The 24,468-nt window shown below is 45.5% G+C and overlaps 1 protein-coding gene across 3 annotated transcripts in view; it reads right to left on the bottom strand.

Moving 5' to 3' along the window:
* Positions 1 to 24,468, bottom strand: part of ACTN4 (actinin alpha 4) — an 82,102-nt gene that overhangs the window by 18,944 nt on the left and 38,690 nt on the right. The window contains exons 2-10 of one of the 3 annotated variants that reach the window (XM_038381388.2): positions 16,743 to 16,857; positions 15,063 to 15,182; positions 10,873 to 10,959; positions 10,064 to 10,151; positions 9,452 to 9,530; positions 8,912 to 8,993; positions 7,216 to 7,301; positions 1,208 to 1,300; positions 707 to 937 (exon numbers count right to left, since the gene is read on the bottom strand). In XM_038381388.2, coding sequence (XP_038237316.1) covers positions 707 to 937; positions 1,208 to 1,300; positions 7,216 to 7,301; positions 8,912 to 8,993; positions 9,452 to 9,530; positions 10,064 to 10,151; positions 10,873 to 10,959; positions 15,063 to 15,182; positions 16,743 to 16,857 — 981 coding nt within the window. Of the gene's footprint in view, positions 1 to 706; positions 938 to 1,207; positions 1,301 to 7,215; positions 7,302 to 7,881; positions 7,968 to 8,911; positions 8,994 to 9,451; positions 9,531 to 10,063; positions 10,152 to 10,872; positions 10,960 to 15,062; positions 15,183 to 16,742; positions 16,858 to 24,468 lie in introns of those variants that run through there. The other 2 variants (XM_038381387.2, XM_043501414.1) reach the window with 2 other exon arrangements.

Raw genomic sequence — 24,468 nt, 5'->3', positions numbered from 1 at the left:
CAGATAACGAGGAGAGTGAGGCCACTGCTCTGCAGGTTTCAGAGCGAGCAGAGTTGGCACTCAGGGCATATGCTGGGATTGTTCTACTTGGGCTGCAGCTCAAGCTGTGCTGTCCTCATGGCTATTAGCCACGCTAGCGGGAGCCACGCTAGCTTGGGTAGGCTGACCCATCCACACGCAGTTTCTGCTGTGCCAACGTACCCTTCGTTGCATGGGCATAGGCAAGGAGTATGCAGTAAGGTTGGTTACGCTGCAGGCCTTGAGGAGACACTAGGCTCTGAAATAGTAGCTAACGCACACGAAGGGAGAGCTGACTGCTGAGAACCCTCACTTACACCCACGCAGGGTTTTGTAGGTGTGAGCGAGATTTGGATTTGGCCCTCAATCTTCCAGCATGAGCACACAAGTTCTTCTCCTCCAGGCACTTGTGTTAGCACTGCCAGAAAGCGTGCAGAGTATGGAGGGACCACCCACAAGGCGTCCAACGTTTGGCTGCAGTACCCCATAAGCTGGTCACCCAAGAGGACGTTGCTTCTGGACTGCTAATAGGAGCTAGTAAGCAGACTCAAGTCAGCTTTTGGTACAGACTGCTCCCTCCTCATCTCTGCCAAATTCAATTCTGCTCACTCCACTGCGCTAAAGGCCTCACTATGCTTTGCCCTTCCCCCTCAGTGCCTCATTGCTTCAGACAAACACCGTTACTCACCGAGACCATCTTGCCCTCCGAGGGCATGAAGGCAGGCCTGTTGCTCAGCCGGAGTTTAGTCTGCAAGGTGTTGAAGTTTATCTCCAGCTGACACTTCTCCTGCACTTTGGGAGGCTTATGGACGCGCCTGTAGTCACGGAAATCTTCCAGTTTTTGCTGCATCTCTTGAATGGTCTTCTGTGGGACCCGGTCCTCCAGCCAGGGGACAGTGCGTTTAATCCACTCCAGCAGCTGCGGGGCGAGCAGACACTGGTTAAGTGGAACGTGAAGAGCAGCAGCAACATACCTGCCATCGGCCCTTCAAGGGGGAAGTTGCAGTCATGCTGGGGAATGTACCAGCTGACACAGAATGTGCTAGGGAGCCATGTCTCTTTGGCTATTGACATCCCTGATCTCTCACATGCCAAAAGCGTAGGCCACCCTCTACAATAAACCGCCTGTCGGCCTCCAGCTCAGAGCTCCCCTCCACACAGGAGAGTGACCAGAAGCAGGGGGACTCACATCAGATGCCAGTTTCTCATAGTCCTCCATCAGGTGCTCGTTCTCCTGGTTCACAGCCAGCACTTTGCAAATCCGGTTTGCTGCTGTCTCAGCCTGGGGGGAGGCAAAAGGGGAGGAGGGGGAGATTTTAGACCCATTTATACCCAGCAGAGCACAATCCGTGAAAGGAGAAGCCAGCAGTGTTACGATCTGTCCAGCCCCCCCAGAGAGGAAAGGAAAGCCACTCTGAAGCTAGACCAGTCCCCTCAGAAGGACTTGCTGACAGGTTTATTCAGCACTTGCCATGTCATGTGGAAGATTTACCCTGAGACTTCATCAACTAGAGGATGCCCCTTGCATAACTTGCCATGACAGTGCAACTCACCCACCAGGGAGGCTCCCGTAGCTCTGGCTCCCAAAGCCCAGACCGGCATTGCCTGTGCTAGTGGGACTAACTGGAAAGTAGGTGCCATGTTACAATTGTGCCCCGGCTTCCTGAGCTGCCCTGGGAGCCTCCAACAGCGCTTGGGAATTCGGGCTCGGATGGATCCAACTGATCAAAGATTTTTTCCAAGCTCAGCATAAGCAGGCGATATCTGAATGGCTATTGGCCAGAGCCCCTCCACTGCCATGAGGGGGGAGATTAAGCCCTCTGCACATTCATGTGCATTTCCATAGCACCCCAGTCAGGTAGGCATGCCCCCCATTTTACAGACTGGGAAATGGAAGTGACATGCCACTGAGTCTGGGGAAAAGCAAGGAGAAAGACCTAGATCTCATGACTGCTCCTCATGTGCCTGTATCTCCAAGGCCACCCATCCCCAGGACCTTGGGAAAGCAGCTTGCTAGCTACCAGAATGAGGATCTGCCCATCACTGCAAGACTCTGGCGCCAGCCTACACCAATTGTGAAAGTCTCTGACTTTGCACCTTCCCACACTGCTGCTCCCAGAACCCCTCCCCGGCACCTGAGACTCCCATATCTTCCCCTAGGCACCGCACCTGGCTCTCTGGTTTGTAAGAATAGAGCACATGGTCAGTTGCACCCTCCAACAGTACAAGACCAGATTGCTGCATTCTCATTTGGAGTGTTAACTGGCTGGACTAACGCAGAGTTCGTAAATTAGTATTTTGCCAGGTGTGTTTGTAGTAGTGTCAGAATCCCTCCACTTTGGGTATTCCACTCCTTATTCAACACTCATCGACTCCTAATGCTTAAACTCAGGATTTAGCTCCAGAATTAGCTATTTGTCAAGGTAGTGTTCCACAGTATTTCAGCAGCTGCTTATGGTCTTCCCAGAACTACGGCACTGAGCCATAAGCATCCACGTGTTTATCAATCATTTCTCTTTGAGAATAAGAACAAGCCCCTGTTCGCTGACTGGGATTTCACTGCAGCCTTCAGTACTGTACACGCCTTCCTTCTGCCCCTTCCTCTTCTGTGAGGCAGGTGGGGTAAGGTGAAATTCCCCTGTGTATTAAGTAAGAGAGTGGGATACGTGGATGCAAAGAAGGAAAGTCAAGAGATCAAGTACCTTGTAGGCAGCACAGAAAGAGTCCAAGAGGAGGAGCTGAAAGCCAGACATCAACAGAAATAGTGAAGAGAGTCTATAGGAGGATGGGGAGAGGAAAACAGAGCTGGGGAAATGAATTGCCAAAAAGACTAGACATCAGAAGTTTGATTCCCTTTAGCAACAAAACATAAGCGATAAGCAGTCTGAATTCTAGGCTGTATTCTTCTCCTCACACTGCTGGGTACCACTTAAATGTATTAGACATGCTCACAATGCAGCACACATCAATTGCCACCTCAAACTTGGGACTGGAATTAAGAGCACGACACACAAGAACATTGGAAAAACCACTGCATGCTACAAGAAGCTAATAAATACCAGCTGATGCCGAGAACATGCCAGCTGTGCTCCTAAAGACTGGGATCAGACAAAGAACAATAAAAAACACTGGCCAGGCCAGAATTTCACACATTACATCCACGCAGGGAGAGCCTGAGAGAAGTGCTAGCTAGTACACTCAAGGTCAGACTTTAATAGAAAAATTTCAGTCCAGATGGAATACGTATCCAGCGTGTGTTTTTCAAACATTGACTAACAAGGTTAATGCTTCCAGCCTATAAAAGTTTCACACTTTACTAACCAAGTTAATCCTGATCTTTAATAATCACATCCTATAGCAGAACAGGATGTAGTGCTGACAAACTTATGCAGCACGTGGAAAATGTTAGGCCAGAATCCTAGATCTGCAATAGGAATTATTATAGGGAAGTTCTATGGCAGGGGTGGGCAAACTTTTTGCCCCGAGGGCCACATCTGGGTATGGAAATTGTATGGTGGGCCATGAATGCTCACAAAATTGGGGCCTGGGGTGCAGGAGGGAGTGAGAGCTCTGGGGTGGGATCAGAAATGAGGAGTTCAGGGTATGGGAGGGGGCTCTGGGCTGGAACAGGTGGTTGGGGTGTGGGGGACAGGAGAAAGGGCTTCAGCTGGGGGTACAGGCTCTGGGGTGGGGGTGGGGCTGGGGATGAGGGGTTTGGAGCGTAGGAGGATGCTCTGCGCTGGGATGCAGGGGTTTGGAGGGCAGGAGGGGAATCTGGGCTGGGGCGGGGGGGGCTCAGGGGTGCAGGCTCCTGGCGGTACTTACCTCAAGTAGCTCCTGCAAGCAGCAGCATATCCCCCCTCCAGCTCCTAAGCAGAGGTGCGGCCAGGCGGCTCTGTGCAGTGCCCTGTCCGCAGGTGCCGCCCCTGCAGCTCCCATTGGCCATGGTTCCAGGCCAATGGGAGCTGCAGGGACAGCACTTGGGGCGGGGGCAGTGTGTGTGCCCCTCCGCATAGGAGCTGGATCAGGGACATGCCACTGCTTTCAGAAGCCGCGCAGAGCAGGGCAAGCCCCTGACCCCACTCCCCAGCTGAAGCGCCAGAGTGGGACAAGCCCCAGACCCTGCTCCCCAGCAGGAGCTCGAGGGCCAGATTAAAACGTCTGAAGGACTGGATGCTGCCCCTGGGCAGTAGTTTGCCCAACCCTGTTCTATGGCCTGTGTTACACAGGTCGGACGAGATGGTCACAAAGGATCCCTTCTAGTCTCCATCTATGAACCTTAAAACATCAGTCATCGGAGTGCCTGTGGATGAGGTAATTTACTGATTAGGTACAGCTATGCCATTCTGCCTTTAGCTGAGTAAAATGCCTTCAAAACTGATAGGCAGTCAAGATGCAGGTGGCTACTCTTTGCATAAAATAGCCCTCGTAAGGATCCCCAGCTCTTCCTAGACTATACAACAGATTAAATCAATATCTGCTACTATGGGCAAATCAATTCCTAACGAAGGGAACAACCATTCAAATCCAGAATGCATTTCAAGGAAGCCACGACCCCTACAAAACACATGAATGATTCGGCTACTAGTGTGCTTTGACCACTGCCCATCCCGCTGACTAATACTACGGTCTCATTGTTTTCTTGTACTCCGCCATGTGTCTGTATTCATCTGTCGTCTCAGGCTGTGAGCTCTTCGGGGCACAGACTTTCATTTTTGTTCTGTGTTTGTATAGTGCCTAGCACAATGGAGCTCTTCAGAACTAGGGTAACACAAGTAATAAAAGAAGCTACCCCCCATCTTTGGTCCAAGAACTCCCAGGTGTAGCATGTCTGGTGCCTTGCATTTGAAATGGAATGTTTCTAGTTCTGCCTGAGCCCCTCTTGGACTCTCATAGCCTAATTCTCTGTTCCCTTGTGCTACATGTAATCATTCACACCAGTGAAAAGGCGGGAGGAAACACTACCAAACTAGAATAGTGCCATTTTACATGGGTGTAATGGCCAGACATTTAATCTGGACTTGGACCTCGGTTACTGATGTCAGATCGGAGACTAGTTTCAGCCTTGCTCCAATACTGGTTTAACAAGTAATACAGATGCTACAGTAAAACTTGGTTCAGTAGCATCAGAAGGCCCCAGTGGTGCTTGCTCCTGTACAAGCCTATAGGGCAATCATGGTCCCTGCCCTCAAAGAATTTACTCAACAGTTCTCTTTAAAAATCAAAGCCGGACAGACACCCTTGGTCTGCAGCAAGGCATCGAAATGGCTCATTCATCCCTTGTAACCCAGTTGGCACTAAAATAGCATTCAAAGTGAATCAGCAAGTAAAGATGCATTTCAAACTTCTAAACTATAGCAGCTACACAAGCAATTAAAGACAATCCAACTGACCTGGATTTGCATTCTTAACACTAAAAAAGATGCAAGCATTTAGTGTGGTAAGGGAAGGAAGGGAAAACCACAGTTTAAGAACATGAAGAGCGGAAGCAGCACAGAAATTCCTGCTTGTAATCTAGTTTCAGATTTTAGTCAGAGTCCCGGCAAGAGTGTAACCATAATAGATTTGATATTAACAGAGGCACTTGATTCCAAGAACCAGAGATATAATGACTTACCCAATTGAGATCATAGCGAGTCAGGGCAACGCCAGAGTCTAAGCTAAGATTTTACAGAGAGCATAAGTCCCATTTCCAAAAATGACTTAGGCACTTGGGAGACAGTCTCACTGAAAGTTAATAGGCATGTCAGGGCCCCAGAACCAAAGTCATTTCTGAAAATGGGACTTTTACTGTCATACCATTTTCAAGAGCGCCTAAGTCATCAAGTGGCGGTATCTAGCTGCCATTGAAGGATGTTCTTCCCAATCAGTTGTCTATATTAAAAGCCATATTGGTTTCCGAGAATATCTGTCCTTTCCTCTACAATAGCAGAGGGTAACAGCAAGGCTAACCTATTATGGATTTGGGCATTGTCAGGTAAACTCTTCAAAGAGCTGAGTGTTTAGTTTGCTTGTGCAGTGTTTAAGCAATGTCCGATAGATAGAACTCTTTAACAAGTCTGTTTTCCCAGACCCAACCTTCTTAGTGATATTCTCCACTGCCAAAGAAACAAAACCACCCCAAAATGGCAATATTTAAGATGAAATGGGGCTGAGAAGGATATTCTAGCTAAACAAGGGAAACCTGCATTTAATAGAAATGCTGATGCCAAGTATGAGAGGCATATTAACAGCAGTGATAAGAGTTCTGGATAAGAACTGTAACCGCACATGAGACAGAGCTCAGGAAGGGGACGAGAAAGCAAACAGGATATACACAAGGTTAAACTGTCATCACAAAAACTTTCAAATGATTTTGGTGATGCCGTTATCCTACGCGCCAATCAACTGACAGCAGTGCCATTTGCACAGACATGGCATTTTCATGGGAAATGAAAAGTCTAATGCAGAATCAAATTTGATTAAGACAGCAGAGTCATCCAGATTTGTGCTCATTATGATTGCAGTGGGACTCTTGGATCACTAGCATAAATACTTGCATGCTAATTTCAGCTGAGCACTCTGTCAGCTACCCTCCTGCACCATAACAGCCACTGGGGGCTGTTATTTGGGCACTTAATTATGCCTCTTCCCCACATCCCCAGCTGGAATTTTTTTTTTTTTTAATTTCTATTGGGCCAGCAGTTTGAGTTTAGACATCTTTGTATCAAGCGTGTTAAACAAGTCTCAGCCAGGGGATTATGGCAAGCAGCCCTGTAACTGTCAGAGAGAATGGCTTGCCATAATGTAAGCCAGTACAGTGCTAGCTTACTCCCTTCCAGCTCCATAAAATGCTACTGTGAAGTTCTTGAATCTAACACCAGTGTTTGGAGGACAGTGAAAAGATCAATTAAAAACTGAGTGATTACTTCTCCTCTCTCACCCCCACTGGCTGCTGGAAGTAGTGACCCTTCAGCACTACGTACAAAGTACAAACCACCCCAGATTTTTATTATTGCTGGTGGCTACGTTTTTGTTTCTCCACCAATCTCAGTGGCCAGCGATCATTCCAGCCGTTTTCACTCATCACATTTCTCATAAGCCCTTCAAGCCAGTGTAACAAGCCTCAGTGAGTTGCTTAGTGTGCAAGATTAGTGGCAGCTGAACCAGACAAGACATGCGTAAAAGCACAAGCAATTCCACCTGCCAAAAGCTCACCTTTTGAGCCCCCGAGAAAGCATGGTAGAAGCAGGAAACGTATGTCATGATAGCCTTCTCATCGGGCCTGAGAGTGCCTACAATATCTGCGCAGAAAGAAAGGGAGGAGAGAGTGAAGAGAGTAGCGTGGGAACCTCCCAGCCCCTCTGGCATGCAGCTGAGGGGGAACAAGCACTTGCTTCAGACTGGAATCCAAACCTAAGCTGGAGTGTGACTCAGCCAAATGGGCTGTTTTGCAGCTTTAAATCTTTCCCACTCAGTTCAGAGTTCCTGTCCCTTAAAGTCTGAGACTCTCCCGAGCCGAGTAGCTACACTCCTCTAGCATCCCTCGATTTGAGATACTGGCTATTGGTCTTGGTATTCAGCTTCACAAAGCTCTTGGTTGAAAAGCTGATTTCTCCTGCTGTTTATTGCTACGTAATTCCCCCCCACCACTAATGATATAGCCCAGTCACCTACTCTATAAAGATGATTTTTCTGGTCCCTCCAGTGTTACATAATAACTGGAGCCATGGAAGCTGGACAGCTCCCGGAGCATGTATGAACTAGCTGAGGTTTGCTTTCCAGTCAGCAAGAGACCACTGCCATCTGCAAGAAAAACTGGGTCAGCGTAGGATGCTGCAGTTCAAAGAGTTATAGCGAGATGGACACAGCTGCCGCCGGTACCTTCTGCGCGCCAGAAAATGCATGGTAGAAGCTGGATACATAGGTCATGATGGCCTTCTCATCAGGGCGAGCTGTGTTGACAATGTCTGCAAGCGAACAATAAGTGTTAATGCCCTCACGGGGGAGAGCCTGGTTTCACACTGAGTGAGACTTGATTGCCAAGGCACATCCTGCACATCATCTCAAGAAACCCGCTCTTCACCATTCTGGAGTCCTGTAGATAAGCAGCTCTCTAAAAAAAAGAAGTGCCAGAATATCTGGATGGGGAGAAGAGGATATCAAAACTGTCCTGGATATACTACAGAACGTGAAAGATAAGCTTGTCAACCAAGACTGAACACAAGCCATTTGCAGCTACAGGTACTGAATGAGTCATTTTACATAGGGCAGCTATTACTGTTTTTGCAACTGTTTTAAAAAGGGAATGTTGGTCCCAGGATTTAGTGGTGGAGATGGTCAAGTGAGATTACCACCACACAAAACAGGAAGTAGGGTGCACTTTTACCCAAAGTAACCAACACATGGTTCCTCAATTGTGGTCTCACTTCTTGTTCAGTACACACCACGGCCCTACCCAGGAAAGGTCACTACGTTCTGTGAGCATTACATTCACAAATATGAATGAATAGCTGGAAAAGGCCAAGGTAACAGGGCAATTCATTCCGGTTGGGAAAGCTTCACTGCTAGTGAAAACAGAGTATGGCAAGATGCATTTGACAACAAATTTCTGGTCCAGCATGTGTTTACAGAGCCTTATGTGGCCTTTCAAAGATAAGCCTAGTCATGGAAAGGGTAGGAGATGTGAATGCTGTATGGAAGGCCAGTTTTGACGTTTAAACACAAGCCAGGCTGGCTGCCGTCAGGTCAGATCACCTGACACCCAGTCCTATTTGACACAGCAATGGAGGAAATGCACTTTCCTCTTGCTTTGACAAGCAAATTGTTCATTGGACTGAGTCATCTCCGCAGCAATGGCAGGAACTTCCACTGACCCTGGTGGTTCCTGCCGCGAGAGTCTGCAAAGCCTTACCCTCGGCATCCAACATCTTGGGGATGTCCAGGTATTTCTCAGCCACCTCAAAGGCGTTGTTCAGGTTCGTCACAGGATCATCCTGGGAAAAGGACAGTTGTAAAAAGTCATGTGAGGGTGTTATGAACCCGAGTCTCTGACAGCTCCCTCTAACACAGATGGCATGGCTGCCCCAAGGGCTGCTTGGCAGGAGGCCTAACATCTCCCCTATTTCCTCTTGAAGGCAGACTTGCTGTAGCATTCATGTCTAACCTTTTCCACCAATGACCCAGAAGTTCCTTAGTCACCTGCTCCCATTAGCCGACCATTCCCTGCCAGACTCCAATTCCTGTCTCACTGAATGGAACAGAGTAACTTCTGACAGGAAGATCTTTTCAAATCCTGCCTTCTAGCATTGAATTTGCCTTCTAATAAGACACACAGCTAGCAGCGACAATGGGGGTCTGAGAGGTTAAGTGGGACGTGTGTTTCCCTGGGGTGCGTCTAGCAGCACAACTTAGCTTCTGAAGAAAGGATAACATGGCCACTGCAGAGATGTACCTTTCTGAGCTTGTCATATTCAATGAGCTCTGGTCTGTGTCTGTGGATCAAGGCATTGAAAGCAAGACCGTCCTTCCAGCTACGAAAGAGATCAGAGTTAGATGGCTTTGGTGCATGGGGTTAGATACGTGTATCTGTATAATACACTACAGAAAATGATCACCAATACACACTAGAGTCCAACAGATTTCTTTTTTTCTCCCGTTCACCTTGATTTAATGCCTCTAGAAGTAGCAGGACTGAGTACTATGCACAGTTAACTGCATGCTTCCTTTAGATCGGGCATTTCAGTTTCTTCCACCCCCAGGCCCTCCTGAGAACAACAGCCCAGATAAGAGGCAGCAATGGCTGGAATTGCAGATTTAACGAGGTAAAAACATGCATGAATTTGGGGGTTTTGTTCCGGCCAAACCACGCTACAAGCATCGCTTCCCTAATGGCAGGCCCATTGAATATTTCATGGAGATGCCTCTGAGGCCGAGGGAATGGGCTATTTCTTGCTGTCTTTAAGACACGCAGCAGAGCCTGCCAACACGGAGAGCTCTCTCTGAAGCATGTAAAGGAGCAGACAGATTCGAGCACTCTCTAAGAGGGGGTCTGACAGGCAGTTACCTGATGTGGAAATTTTGTACATTGACGTTCTTGTAGGGCGCCGTCTTCCTCTGACACCACAGCAGCAGGCCTTCCTTGGCAGAGGTCTCTGCAAAAGGCACAGGGCAATTAAGACACTGTGCCCAGGAGTGCCTCTCTTTTGGTAGTTTTAAACCACGAACATGAGACAAGAATGCAACAGATGACAGACTTATCCACAGACAGTAAAGGATGCAACCCGTCCCCCATTTAGTGTTAGTGTTACAGCATGTGTCTGAGTCACAAGCCAACCTGGTCACAAACATGCAAGTCAAGTATTGCAATTCATATTCAGGGTGATCTCAGGGTAGTTTATCTTCCACTGTGGTTGTCTCCAACTAGGAAGGATGGTCTCCATTCGGTGTGTTGAGTCAGGACAGCTGCAAGTATGGGGTAAAAAAGCTCATCTTCCTTCTATTACCATTAGGTGGTTGGCGGGACTATCCCAAAATCTGGATCAGCAAAGGGGAAGAACACCGACCACCCACCACGCAGTCCCAGATTCACAGGGATCAGGTATTTAGCACTTAAGGCCAACAGAGCAAGTGAAGCAGAAGAACAGCAAGTGATTTACTGAAACAGACAGCTATGCAAAAGAAGTATGCGTAGGAAACGTGACTTGCAGATGCATGAGCTATCCTGGATTACCATAAAACTGCATCAATTCACTGCACCAGTTTTTTCTTCCCCATCATACATTCTTTGTGCTGTAGTTACACAGATCCCTCTAATGTGCTGGAGAGCAAAGAAGCAGACCATAAGGACACAGCTTGCACACGCCTGGCTCTTACCTTCCACAGAAATGTCCTGAATGGCAAATCGAAGGATAATTGTCCAGATCATTCCCAAAGTCATCTTTGTATTGCCATCTACAATCTCTGTGAAAGCAACAGTGGAGAGAAGAACATTGACATTAAACTCACCAGGAATGGAGGAAAATCTCACTTTCTTAATACAGACACATCAGCAAATAACTTCCAGGTGCAAGCAAGCTAGGAGAAGGATTTCAAGAGGCACTACAGTAAACAGCTATTAACACCTAGAATTTTCCTGGGGTCCAGTTGAAAGCCAATTGCACTGTCCACACATCTAGAAAGAGTTTATTGCTTTCTGACTCAAACACTTCAGGATTTTAAATTCTGGTGTGTCCTTAACCAGTTTACATTTTATTCTATAGAGGACAGAGTGACAACACTTGAATAAAGGATATATGGATGCTCATCTTTTCATTCAAAGTTGGAGCTCACATCTGAGGACTCAAATCTCTGAAGGACAAATAAGGAGCAATGAGAGAAGGCCTCTACTTTGCATTCCCATATTAGACAGTGTAGCAGAGGTATCAGACCAGTGTTCAAAGCTTCACTAGCAACACTCATGGAGTTTCTGGAATCCAGACTTTAGACTTTGTGTCTTTAATATACCCGGACACATTTGGCAATTTTCAAAGAGTCAGACAGCACTGGAACAGCCTGACAACACAAGCTTCCCACAGACAGTTCACCCCCAATCACCCTCTACTCAAATTCCACTCCCAGATTCCATGAGCAGCCAAGGCTAATGGCTACAAAACTGACACCTGGGCATCATGCAAGGACACATGATATTTCATTAATGACCTCACCACAAACCTATATTTAAACCCAGCTCTCTAGAGTAATAGGCTGCAACACCCACTGCCATGTGGACAAAGCTAACTACATCTGCACTCAGCATGTGACAATGCTAGTTAGTCACAGTGCCAGGAGCCATCTAGATACAGCAAGAAAGCCTCTTTCAATCCCCCTCAAAATGATGAGTTTGCATCTATTAGTTTCAACCATATGAACTAAAGGAGTGGGAAACTTGTGTGATTACGGAGATTAAGAGACCCTATTTTAGTTAAACAGTGATAGCAAGATGATTTCTTTGAACAACTAGACATGGAATTTCTCACGTCTCTTGAGCAGCTAAGCGCCTCTTCCAAACCAAACAAACACTTGGAAGCATGAAGAATTAAGTCTGGGTACCAAGGAGGCTTTTGAACAGTCACAAGCAACAGCTGATGACTAGGAGGAGAGCTCAGTGGATAAGTTGGCTTTTGTAAATCAAATACCTCACCCCTGCATCTTGAATTGTAACGTGGCACTAGTTGGAACATGCACTGGTTTCAGGTATAATCAAGAGAAAAGACACCAATCACTAGATTTAGAAATGTAACCTCAGTGCAAGCCATGTTACTTGATTAATTCAAACTGGCTCTGCAAGGTAGCCCAGTGCCAAGTGATGTCCTAGCAATATCCCTCGGTGTCTAAGCAACAGTGGGAGTTTCACAAGTCCAAGGAACAGGTCATGGTTCTTGTGAGCAAGGACAGGTTCTATAAATAGAAAGTTGCTGCAGCTCGTATTCTTGGGGAACCAACTGCCATATCAGATCAGCCCAGAATCCTATCCAATAGTGGCCAGTGCCAGATGCTTTAAAGGGAGGAAATAGGCAGAGGTTTCTTGCTCCAAGTTTCTTCCGAACCGCCACCACTTGGTGTTTTGCTTATACCCTGAGGCATAAGGGATTCAAATACGCTAATAAAATATTTCTGTCTAACGTAACTATATTCCTCGGTGGGTAATTTAACCAAATTTAGTCCCACATTCTAAACTCCAACAAAAATATCAAGGGAAAAACACGTTTAAAAAAGCAGTAGCCTGGACAATCTAAAGGTAGAGAACTATAAATAGATGAGTGCTGATGCACATACAGAAACCACCAATAAGGAGATGGAAGAATTTAGTTCTCTTCTAGACTATCCTTCTTGGGAAGGAAGAGAGGAGAAATACTTTGCATTCAAACTAGTTATCTTAAACTGACAGATTTTAAGTTATTTGCAATAGTGAGAGAAAATACAGTACTTCTCCCTCACAAACTTCTCATTTAGAAACTGCAGAGAGACAGACAAATGTAAAAAAAACAGGATAAAAACTATTTTGTTTTTCATGCTATTAGGCTTTATTGTAAAGTTTCATTATGGAAATATCCAAAAAACTCTGGTCTGTGTAAATGGAGAAATAGTTTTCCAAAGTGAACTCACCATTAATAGCATTTTAATGGACCATCTATCTGGAAAGTCTCACTATTCTGCAATTCTGTGAAGCTCCTCTGGGGGTCTGTTTAACCAGGGTGTTTTTCTTTGGACAAATTAAATAAATGCAGCTAGGAGAGGCAGAGCCGGGAGTGGGTCCAGCTGTAAAGAACCACTAAAGAAAATCTGAGGTTCTGATCTGACAGCAGGAATTTTGTTTTTTAAATCATAACAAGTTGACTGCCAGCATATATGTTTGGCAAAGCTCAAAGAAATACCAAGCCTGAAGACTTGGAACAATGCAAATACAAATATTTTGCTTTTCTGGACATATTCTTTGATCCAAGCAGTAATGGCAATCAGTTTTAAAAAACAGCAGCGTGCCGCCATTCAACTGACCATGGAGAAGGAATCATGCCTTGAACTAACTGTTCAAACAGCTTTATAGGCTGTCACCACGGTTCAATATAAATTTCCAAGCTCCCAAAAAGCTTTTAAATTGCCTTGAGGATACTTGGCTTCCCTTGGATGGAGCTAACTGTGGAAAAGAGGAGATACTTACAAGCCTTGTTCAGTACAAGACATTCTTCACCCAGGGCCAAGACCATGTGCATTACGCTCAGATACTCTAAGCCAACATTGCTGCTGATTCCACTTACACTTGACTGCATAACAATTCCCAGGATGAGCCATAAATTTGAGATTTTTTCCTTTCCCACCCCGTTAGCATTCAGACAACAGTAAGGTGGGATTCAAGATCTCTTCAATATTTTTATGGCAGGTATCAACACTGATGATATTTATGGTTATCATGGCAAGTACAAGCCCTGCTTTGTGGCCATGTCTGTCTGTAAAGCCCCATGCATACCGTATTCATCTATTAAAGAGCAGCATCTACTTCCAACTGTGGTAATAACTCCTGATAAATGTCCCCTCTCTCACCAAATATGCTCTTGTACATACAACAGAAGGATAGCTCTTTTACCTAAGGGGTGAGTTATCTTAATCCATTAATCCAAAATAGAGGGAGAAGAGAAGTAACTCCACCACTGATGAGATGGATGAACCCATGCCAGAATTGACATTTACTGCACTCCTGGTGATTTGCCTACCAAAGGTCTGGACACCCAGACTTTGGAGTTGACCGTAGCTGTCTATAACTCTTATTCTCCAAGTGTTATTCTTGCCATCTAAGAAACAGGCATGGTGAGCATCAAGTTACATTTTAGAAATGAATGAGTTCTACTAAAGTGTTTACCCCACGTTAGCAAAACTACAGCAATTGCAACCAACTATTATTGTTTGAATGCAGTTAGGCTCCCAGTAATATGAACCTCTGACCCAATTTATCTCTTTCTATTGACTGAATTATAGGCATTTGGTGTCATTCAAGTTATTTGCATAATCCAGTCTCCTCTTAATTCCTGACAGAAAGGAGGGCTGAAATGTTCCAACACTTTAGTGTCTAGAGAAAATAACTCTTCCAATTAGATGGTATGACCTATGACTCCTAATAGGGTAGAACCTCAGAGTTATGAACTGACCAATCAACCACACGCCTCATTTGGAACTGGCATTATGCAATGAGACAGCAAACAAAAAAGGCAAATACAGTACTGTACTGTGTTAAACATAAGCTACTAAAAAACCCTTTCCCTTTAAAAAAAGATCTAACAAGTTAAGGAAACTGTTTCTGTGCTCATTGCATTTAAATTAAGATGGTTAAAAGGAATGTTTTCTCTTCAGCATTGTAAAGTTTCAAAGCTGAATAAAGTCAATGTTCAGTTGTAAACTTTTGAAACAACCACCCTAACGTTTTGTTCGGAGTTACGAACCACCTCCATTTCTGAGGTGTTCATAACGGAGGTTCTACTGTAGTCACAAGTTGAGGCTGGCTGCTGATACATTCAGAAGCCTAAATTACATACCTTCAGCTCCTATAGAGACCAGCTTCACTCCTTTGCTAGCGATGAAGTCTAGAGCTTTGTTCACATTGTTGATTTTATGCACTCTCATTTTCCCTCGTTCTGGTTTGGGTAATCGCTCTCCTAAAGGAAACAGAAAAGTTACAGCTTTTCTTTAATGTCTCAGGTGAGAGCTAAAATCACTGGTGGGAAAGACAAATGAAGTTTCATATTAAACTAGTCCCTTTACCATGATGTCAAGGGCAGAAGATCTTTTTCTAGATTGCTGCAAAGGTTACCCATAGTTGAATAATTTGTTAAAACATGCATTATAAACCTGACTATTGGGGAAGGGGCTGTCTCTTTGTTCTGTCTGTACAATGCCTGGCACAAAGGGGTCCTGATTTCATTATTAGGGCTCCTAGGACCTATAGCAGGGGTGGGCAAACTATGGCCCGGGGGCTGCATCTGGCCTTTCAGACATTTTAAACTGGCCCTTGAGCTCCCACCGGGGAGCAGGGTCCAGGGCTTGTCCCACTCTGGCGCTCCAGCTGGGGAGCGGGGTCGGGGGCTTGCCCTGCTCCATGTGTGCTGTGGCTCTACGTGGCTCCTGGAAGCAATGGCATGTCCCTGCTGCAGCTCCTATGTGTAGGGGCAGCCAGGTGGCTCCACACGCTGCCCTTGCCCTAAGCACTGCCCACACAGCTCCCATTGCCCAGGAACCACGGTCAATGGGAGCTGCAGGGGCGACCTCTGCGGACAGGGCAGCGCACAGAGCCACCTGGCTGCGTCTCTGCATAGGAGCTGGAGGAGGGATGCCACCACTTTTCCATAGGAGCTGCTTGAGGTAAGCACCATCCGGAGCCTGCACCCCTGAGCTCCACACCCCCCCTCCCACTTGCCCTGATCCCCCTCCCGCCCTCCGAACCCCTCCATCCTAGCGCAGAGCACCCTTCTGCACTCCAAACCCCGCATCCCAGAGCCCACACCCCCAGATGGAGCCCTCAGCCCTCCCCCCCCCACTCCACTCCAACACCCTGCCCCAGCCTGGAGCCCCCTCCCACACCTTGAACTCCTCATTTCTGGCCTCACTCCAGAGCCCATTCTCCCACCCAGAGCCCTCAACCCCTCCCACACCCCAACCCCCAGTTTTGTGAGCATTCATGGCCCGCCATACAATTTCCATACCCAGATGTGGCCCTCAGGCCAAAAAGTTTGCCCACTCTTGCCCTCCAGTAATACAAATATTTACAAAGCAGCATTATATTTAACCTACATTGTGATAGGTGCCTCTCATTTGTGTTGTGGTAATACCTGGAGACCTTAAGGGTATGTCTGCACTTCAACTGAACACCTATGGTGCGCAGGGTTCAGGCTGCAGGACTGTAAAATTGTGGTGTAGATGTTTGGGCTCAGGCTGAAGCCCGAGCTGTGGGACCACAGCCTGAGCCTGAACATACACCCCAGAAATATTACTGTCCCACAGCCCGAGTCAGCTGATAGGGGCCAGCCATGGTGTTTCATTGCAGCGTAGGCATACCCTAAGAGAAGAGGAGAAGAGCCCCATTTTGCACACAAAACAAAGTGACAGTCCTAAGCCAAAAAACTAACAACCCAAGTGTAAGTGACAGACTGGGAGGGAGCACAAGGTACAGGGATTCTTTAAGTACCAGGTACAGTAGCAGTAGAGAGTCAGGGACGCACCTGAAATGACCTCCAAGAGCAACATGAGTTTGAGGCCATCGCGGAAATCTTCATCTATGTTCTCGATCTGCGTGCCAGCTTTCCGCAGGTGAGAATTGCACCATGCCGTAAAAGTCTGGAAGAATAAGATAAGGAGGGTGTGATATTGCAGCATTCAGTCTAGAAATGAACAGACAAGCCATCCAGATTTACTTGAACTAACCTATTTGGATCCAATACACCAAAACGTGGTGCAGGTCACATCAATGCACATGTACATTAATTCACTATCTTTGGTGATTATATTCACTGTGCTCACTCTTCATCTCTAGGTCAGCTCACCCCCTTTCAGGATCATAACCATCTTACAGAGATTTTAGCTCTGCTATCATTTCCCTAAACTTATTCCAAGAACCACCACTTTATTCTGCTTTGTGGCAAGACTAACTGGTTGCAGTAGAATACAGCCTGACCCAACCTTTTAGACTTGACCAAGTACCAATATGGGGTTTGTAGAACCAGAGGGAGCTTGAGAGATTTTCAAGATAGAATCGCATTTAGCGGACATTGCTAAATATGAGCATTTTTAAATACATATGAGCAGGTCCTTGTTACGCTGCTGAGCTATGTGGTTAACAGGGACAAAAAAAACTGCTGCAAAGCACCCAAGCAATTCTTGCACTGAGCGACAAAGATCATTCTGGCTCTAGCTGGACACCTTCGGTCTATTCTTGGCTTCCTGTGGCCTCCTCGCTGTCGCAAACAATTAAACACTGAGCTATGGAGCTTAAAATTGCACGAGTTTATTTGTGTAACATACCAAAACTCCAATGTGAAAACCCCACATGCTAAATGGCACGGTGTGGCTTAGCTCCTGCACTGTAGGAGTTCAATCCCTCCAATTTAAATTAGCCCCCACACAAACATCACAACGACCCTTGCTACGGGGAACAATATTAAACACATGCAATATTGCAAGCTGCTGTTCAGATGGGAGACACTTAGTGAAGATGTTATGATCTGTCACTCTAGAAACACTATATTAACAATTCCACACATCCAAAAAACCCCCACAAAATTAGTGCCACCAGACAAACACAACGAACAGCTGCAAAGTCAGAAGCAGTATGCGAAAGAGTGTTCAAGCCAGTCACCATTTGTTTTGGCAACTGTTACTAACCCTGTTCATTCAAAAACTCCTAGACAGTAGCTGCTGAATTGATACTCTACCCTACACACAGCCTTCAGAGAGCAAATATGGTAAGGTTAAAATGTGAAACGCTAAGGATTTAGATGTGCCCATTTCAAGAGCTGCCACAGATATACCCTCTATCTGATGAAGAGCACTTGGAAAGTGGAAAGTGACACGACTATACAGCAAAGGAAGTGAGACTGCAAGGATGAAGAATGATCTTTGGCAAGTCTGAGAACTTACATAGCCATCTGTCTTGATTGTGTGTGCTTGGAAACAATAGTGTAATGGAACCAATGGTAGAAATTTACACGAATCTAGAAATGGCAATTCACTCTAACAGCCCTCCTCCATTCATCCAGAGGACAGCATGCCCAATGCATAGGGCAGGACAGAAGAACATGCATTAGGAATTACTAGAGTCTACTGGGGGGAAGAAGGGGATTTGTTCATTTTGCGCAATCACAGTAAAATGAATGTTCCATTCCCCCCCCCCTCCACTGTCTACGCAAGATTGTTGACCATACATCATTCTTTGTCCAGGAATTAGATACTCAGCATCAAAACGTTCGTTCAGAGCGTAAAATGATAACTATGTGAAACACTAAACATGGAACATGTTTCATATGCTTGTAGCTTTAGGTATCAGCTATGTGCTTTAGATATAAGTGTGCATTTCCTGAAGCAACCCAGGTAATGGAATAGAAAGTGACTCTGCTTTACCAGCAGTTAGAGAGACTCCATGCAGTTTTACAAGCAAGTATTTTTAGTTTAGATACACAAAATTCCTATCACAGCTGAAAGCTGTAGTTCGAGAATTAGTGCAGTGAAGATCCCCACATATCAGTGAACAGAGGCATAGGAAGCTCTAATGCTTGAGGTGTAATTTCTTCATATGCAGCCATTTCCCATTTTACTACAGTGTGGCCTACACTTTAGACCCCTTCCCACGAGTTTTGCCCTGTTTTAGTCTGACACTCAGCCTGACACAAAGGCACCTCTGCAGCTCAACTCCCAGCTCCTCTAAATACCCAGACCATGTTTAATGTAAGAAACAAATCTCCTGTTGCTTAGTCTAAACTCATTCGTGCTGCCTTTTACCCAAATGAATTATGGTCTGAACTTATAGTTTTTATTACAAGTGTAAAAAACTAACCTCAGACTCTGTGTTCCTAGTAGCTAAAGGCCAGGGTAAGGCCCATGGGCGACACTCCCTGGAACAGGTTTCAGAGTAGCAGCCGTGTTAGTCTATATTCGCAAAAAGAAAAGGAGGACTTGTGGCACCTTAAAGACTAACACATTTATTTGAGCATAAGCTTTCGTGAGCTACAGCTCACTTCTCCCAACTGTATTTTCCACTGAATGCATTTGATGAAGTGAGCTGTAGCTCACGAAAGCTTATGCTCAAATAAATTTGTTAGTCTCTAAGGTGCCACAAGTCCTCCTCCTCCCTGGAACACTAAAGAAAGGCAATTAAGCAAATTGTGGTCATGCAACTACACCCACCCCCCAGCCTGCCTCCTCAGGTGGGGTGATGAGCTGTACTCACAGGAAGCCGCTGTCTCATTGTAGTTTAATATTTGTTGAACTCCAGTGTGTTTGATGCTATAAAAAGCCCTCCTTTTCCTCCAGGAAGTTTACTCTCTGATTTAATGGCAAACATCATTTTAGTTGTAATACAGAGTGCCACCCATTGATATCAAATTCACAAACTGCTCTGCCTTCTCAGGAAGTGAGTAGCACAGTACTTATTCATAGATACTAAGGTCAGAAGGGACCATTCTGATCATCTAGTCCGACCTCCTGCACAGCGCAGGCCACAGAATCTCACCCACCCACTCCTATGAAAAACCTCACCCATGTCTGAGCTATTGAAGTCCTTAAATCATGGTTTAAAGACTTAAAGGAGCAGAGAAGCCTCCCTCAAGCCAACCATGCCCCATGCTATAGAGGAAACTTATTCATGCTACTTATTCAGAGCAGTTGAGAAGTGATGCCCTAAAGACGTTTCAGAATAAGCCACTAGTTATGCTGCTTTGGAGAAAGTTACTTCCACAGTGGAAAAGCCTCGTTTTACTATAGTTAAGGCCCACTGTCCTCCTCTCCAAAAGGTTTAGCACAGAACTCAGTTCTCCATAAAAATAGATATATTAGTCCCTCTTCTGGATTTCTCAGCAAACCTGCTTTCCCAGTCCTGTCTCTACCATAGAATTTGTGGGGGAATCCCTCTGATGCTACCCACCAGTTCAGCTGAATCAAATATAACTTAGGTCTTAAGAAGGGAAATTTGCAGAAATATCAATGATTCTTGACAAGTTAAAAGCACACTGATCACTTATTTCCTTCAAGTGACATTCTATTCTGCCTCCCTGCAGATCAATTACAACTCCCCCATACCCTTTCCTTAACACTAGCACTTAAACCTGCTTCCAAGGACAAGGTTTCAAAAAAGCATGAGTCATAACAGACCTCCTCATGGCTTGAGCCAAGCCTGCCACCTTTCTTCCACACATTTTCCTGAAGGAAGGGGAAGTTACAGGGTAGAATTACCTTTCCAAGACCATCCACAAGCAATTGAACCTCTTGTTCCAGCTATGGGGAGCTGTGCCTTTTATGATTAACTTTTACAACCACACACATTGTGCTTTCAGACCAAGGCAGAGTCCGTGGCTGCTGGGAAGGGATGAGGATCAAAATCCATCCATGTTTGTGACAGCACAGCCCCTCCTAAAACTTCTGTGTGACCCCTCTGGACAGCCAGGAAGCAGAATGAATGAATGGAGAGTAGTGTTCCACCCCAAACATTGCTGGCCAATCACTGGTGGCTTTGGTGAGCTCATTGCTGGGGCATGTTTCAATGACAGTTTTTAATGAGCCATTCATCTGATAAGGATGAGAGGAAAAAAATGCCCGCCCCCGCCCCCCAATTTCAATGAGAGAATTAGAAGGTAAGCTTTTAAAAAAGAAACTCCAGAACTCTATTGCATCCGATGAAGTGAGCTGTAGCTCACGAAAGCTTATGCTCTAATAAATTTGTTAGTCTCTAAGGTGCCACAAGTACTCCTTTTCTTTTTGCGAATACAGACTAACACGGCTGCTACTCTGAAACCAGAACTCTATTGGCGCTGTTTTCTCACTTGATAAATTGGCACCATATTTCAAACATTGCCACTCACTGAAATACAGTTTACCAAGAATTACACACTTTAAGTGCCTTCCCACCCCACTGTACTCTTGTGAAACATGCGCTTAATGACTTCAAAGGAGGAGAGGAAGGTAAATCAGCATCTCATAAGGACCTTGCGTCTTCAAAGTGATGGAGGGAAGTGAAGGAGGAAAGGACTTTCAAAGACAGAAATCAAAGGTTGCGCTACGTCATGAGGAAGCAATCCTGTAAGCTCTCAACAATGGAAGTTTATTTCACTAAACAGCAGGGGGACAGCGTCTGGGAACACAGCGTGCTCTAATTCAGGTAGGAGAGTGGAGACCTTCAAAGCTATTGAACCACAGCTGCAGCTCTGAAAGCATTAACAGTGTCTGACAAGGATCTCCTCGGTTGTGAAGTGAGCTGTAGCTCACGAAAGCTTATGCTCTAATAAATTTGTTAGTCTCTAAGGTGCCACGGGTACTCCTTTTCTTTAAACAGAACCAAAGATATACTTAGAATTTGGGAAAAATAAGGGAATGGTAAGCAAGCCAAGTTCACTAATGCAGATTCTGATGCTGAACATGAAAAAAGGTAGACCCAATTCTAGTATTTATTTTTTTTCTTCAAAAAAAGTATTCCCAAAGCACTGCAAGTACCAAGGGAAGTTACACAGGACAGCATTGAAGAGGGACTCTTTATGCCACACAGTAAAGGTACAGAGCCATTTGGTTTTGCACTGAATTTCTAGGGATTTTAGCATGGCCACTGAGGACAGACAGGTTTCAGAGTAGCAGCCGTGTTAGTCTGTATTCACAAAAAGAAAAGGAGTACTTGTGACACCTTAGAGACTAACATTTATTTGAGCATAAGCTTTCGTGAGCTACAGTTCACTTCATTGGATGCATTCGGTGGAAAATACAGTGGGGAGATTTATATACACACACACAGAGAACATGAAACAATGGGTTTTATCATACCAGGACAGACAAGTAAACAATTACTACATCCATGTTCAGTGGAATCCTGAGCGGAGCCATGCCACTGCTTCCGGGAGCCGTGTTGAGCGGCCCCCGACCCGCCTCGCTGGCTGGAGCGGGACATGCCCCAGACCCCGCTCCCCAGCAGGAGCTCGAGGACCGGACTAAAATGGCTGGTGGGCCAAATCCAGCCCACAGGCTGTAGTTTGCCTGCCCCAGCCTAGGCGCAGAAGACGAGTTATTTTTTTTATTCGAATACTCCACTCTCTAGCATCTTTAATTTAAGCCAGGGTTTCTCAAACTTCATTGCATCACAGCCACCTTCTGACAAAAAGTTATTACATGACCCTGGGGGGAGGGGAGGCCAGAGCCCAAGCCCCACTGCCCTGGGTGAGGGGGAAGAGAGGGCTGCAGGCTGAGCCCCGCTGCCCTGGGTGGCGGTGGAGCTTCAGCTTCTGCCCTGGGTCCCAGCAAGTGTAAAATGGGGTCGTGACCCACTTTGGGGCCCCGACCCAGTTTGAGAACGGCTGACTAAGCTATTTATAAACACCAAGTCACACAACCCTTCCAATGTACATATTGCCCAGTTTTACTGAGGGTTGAATAGAACCCCACAAGTTAGCTGTGCAGCCTGGAACAGCACCCGTGAATTCTGACTCACTCCCTTGCTCCTAATCACTGAATTGCATTGCCTGTAATAGCAATGAAAAGGAGGATATGAAAGCCAGCTTCTGAACCATCTGGTCTTCACATGATTATTTGAATAGACAAAGTTTAGCCAATCTGTGTTCCATTCAAGCTTCCTCCTCCCACATTTTGTAACCTTGGATCCGCAGGGGAGGGGATGTTTCCATTCCTTGACATTCCTCTACCAACCACGGGATTGATTTATCCTTTCCTGCCAACAGATGGAGACACACTGATGTCAGAATTTCTGTAACAGCTATTAACAAATTAGTGCCAACCACGTCACAAGAGCCTATGGATAACATTGTCAGGGACAACCTCTGATAAGTTCAGCCAAAATACTCTGCATGGAGGGAAGAGAATCTGGCTATTCTCACCAATGGATGATATTCTGGCAACAATGGATAAATAATGAACATGCTTGGTCCTAAAAGTGGCCAAGAGGAATACAAGCTGGATTTCTGGATGTGAAACGACAGTTTAGTCTAGTAAGTAGACTTGCAAGGAGAGGCATGAGACCAGACAGGGGTTCCCATAGTAGAACATCCTGATAGCACAATCACAAGGCATTAACTCAATTCTGACTCGAGGGCAGCGCACCACTATCCACAGCTCCTTGGAAATCATGGCACCAAGTACAATACAACAGAACTACTGCAAGTAACTATGAGTGTTAAAATTGGTTACAGAAAACTTTGGGTAGTTGTTCCACCAACTGTTACTTCTGGGACTTCCAGTTCACCTTGAGTCAAAGCACTTCTGAAATAGACTCTATGCACATCAACAAAACTGATTAAATCCGAGTTATAAGAAAAATCTCCATTGGTAGATTCCACTGACTCAGCACTTTATTTCTGGGCAGTGGTCTGAATCCAGGCATTACCAAAGTAAAACCTGAAAGCTTAAAGGGTTATTGCTCATGGGAGATTAAGAAGGCTATGCATAAGTAACAGTTAGGATATGCTTCAAGGTCTCTTGACATAAGCATATTGAATGAGGTTTAGCTCCAGAGGCCAAGAGCAATTTATTCTCCAGGGCATCATGAAACATTGACTAGAGACCCACGATGCAGCAACAACTCTGACACCTGAATTCTACACTTCTAGGTGAATTGGCTTGACTCACTAGACAAAACACAGAAAAATGTGCCCTACAAGAGACCCAGTGATTATCACTGCAGGTTAGTAACTATAGCAGTGCATATTAGTCTCAAAAATCCCAGCATGGTTCACATACATTAAGCCTCAATATCAATAGGGAGTTGCTTTTTTCTGCTCTCTGCCCTTTTCCTCCCACTCCAGTCATGTTGTGAATTAGTAAACTGAGGCACAGAAAAAGGAAGCAACTTGCCCTGATCCCCTACACTGGATTAGCGGTAGAGTTGTGAACAGAACTCAAGAGACTATTCCTAGTCCTCTGCTCTAACCACTAGATAACAATACTTTCTTTTGTTGATTTTTAGTTCCTAAATCATAGCATAAATTAGTTTGACTCACTCAAACTGCTCCCAAATTCTAGCACCTAGAAGTAGAATCCTGTTTTCTTACTCAGTCACTCCTACACATAAGAAAAAGCTCTGGTGTTTGGGTAGGTAAAAGGCAAATACCTTGAAAGGCGCAGAGATGTAGATTTCAGTTGTATTGCATCTGGAAAGCCTCCAGTTTGCACTCTAAACATTTTTGTTTCACCCAATTAACCTCTAATTTCCACAAAGTTACTTTCATGATAGAGTGTTTTAAGTAA

Source organism: Dermochelys coriacea, chromosome 23 (assembly GCF_009764565.3).
Source record: "Dermochelys coriacea isolate rDerCor1 chromosome 23, rDerCor1.pri.v4, whole genome shotgun sequence".
NCBI lineage: Eukaryota > Metazoa > Chordata > Testudines > Dermochelyidae > Dermochelys > Dermochelys coriacea.
The sequence above is the reverse complement of the archived record's forward strand: the minus strand, read 5'-3'. Positions and strand labels throughout refer to the sequence as shown.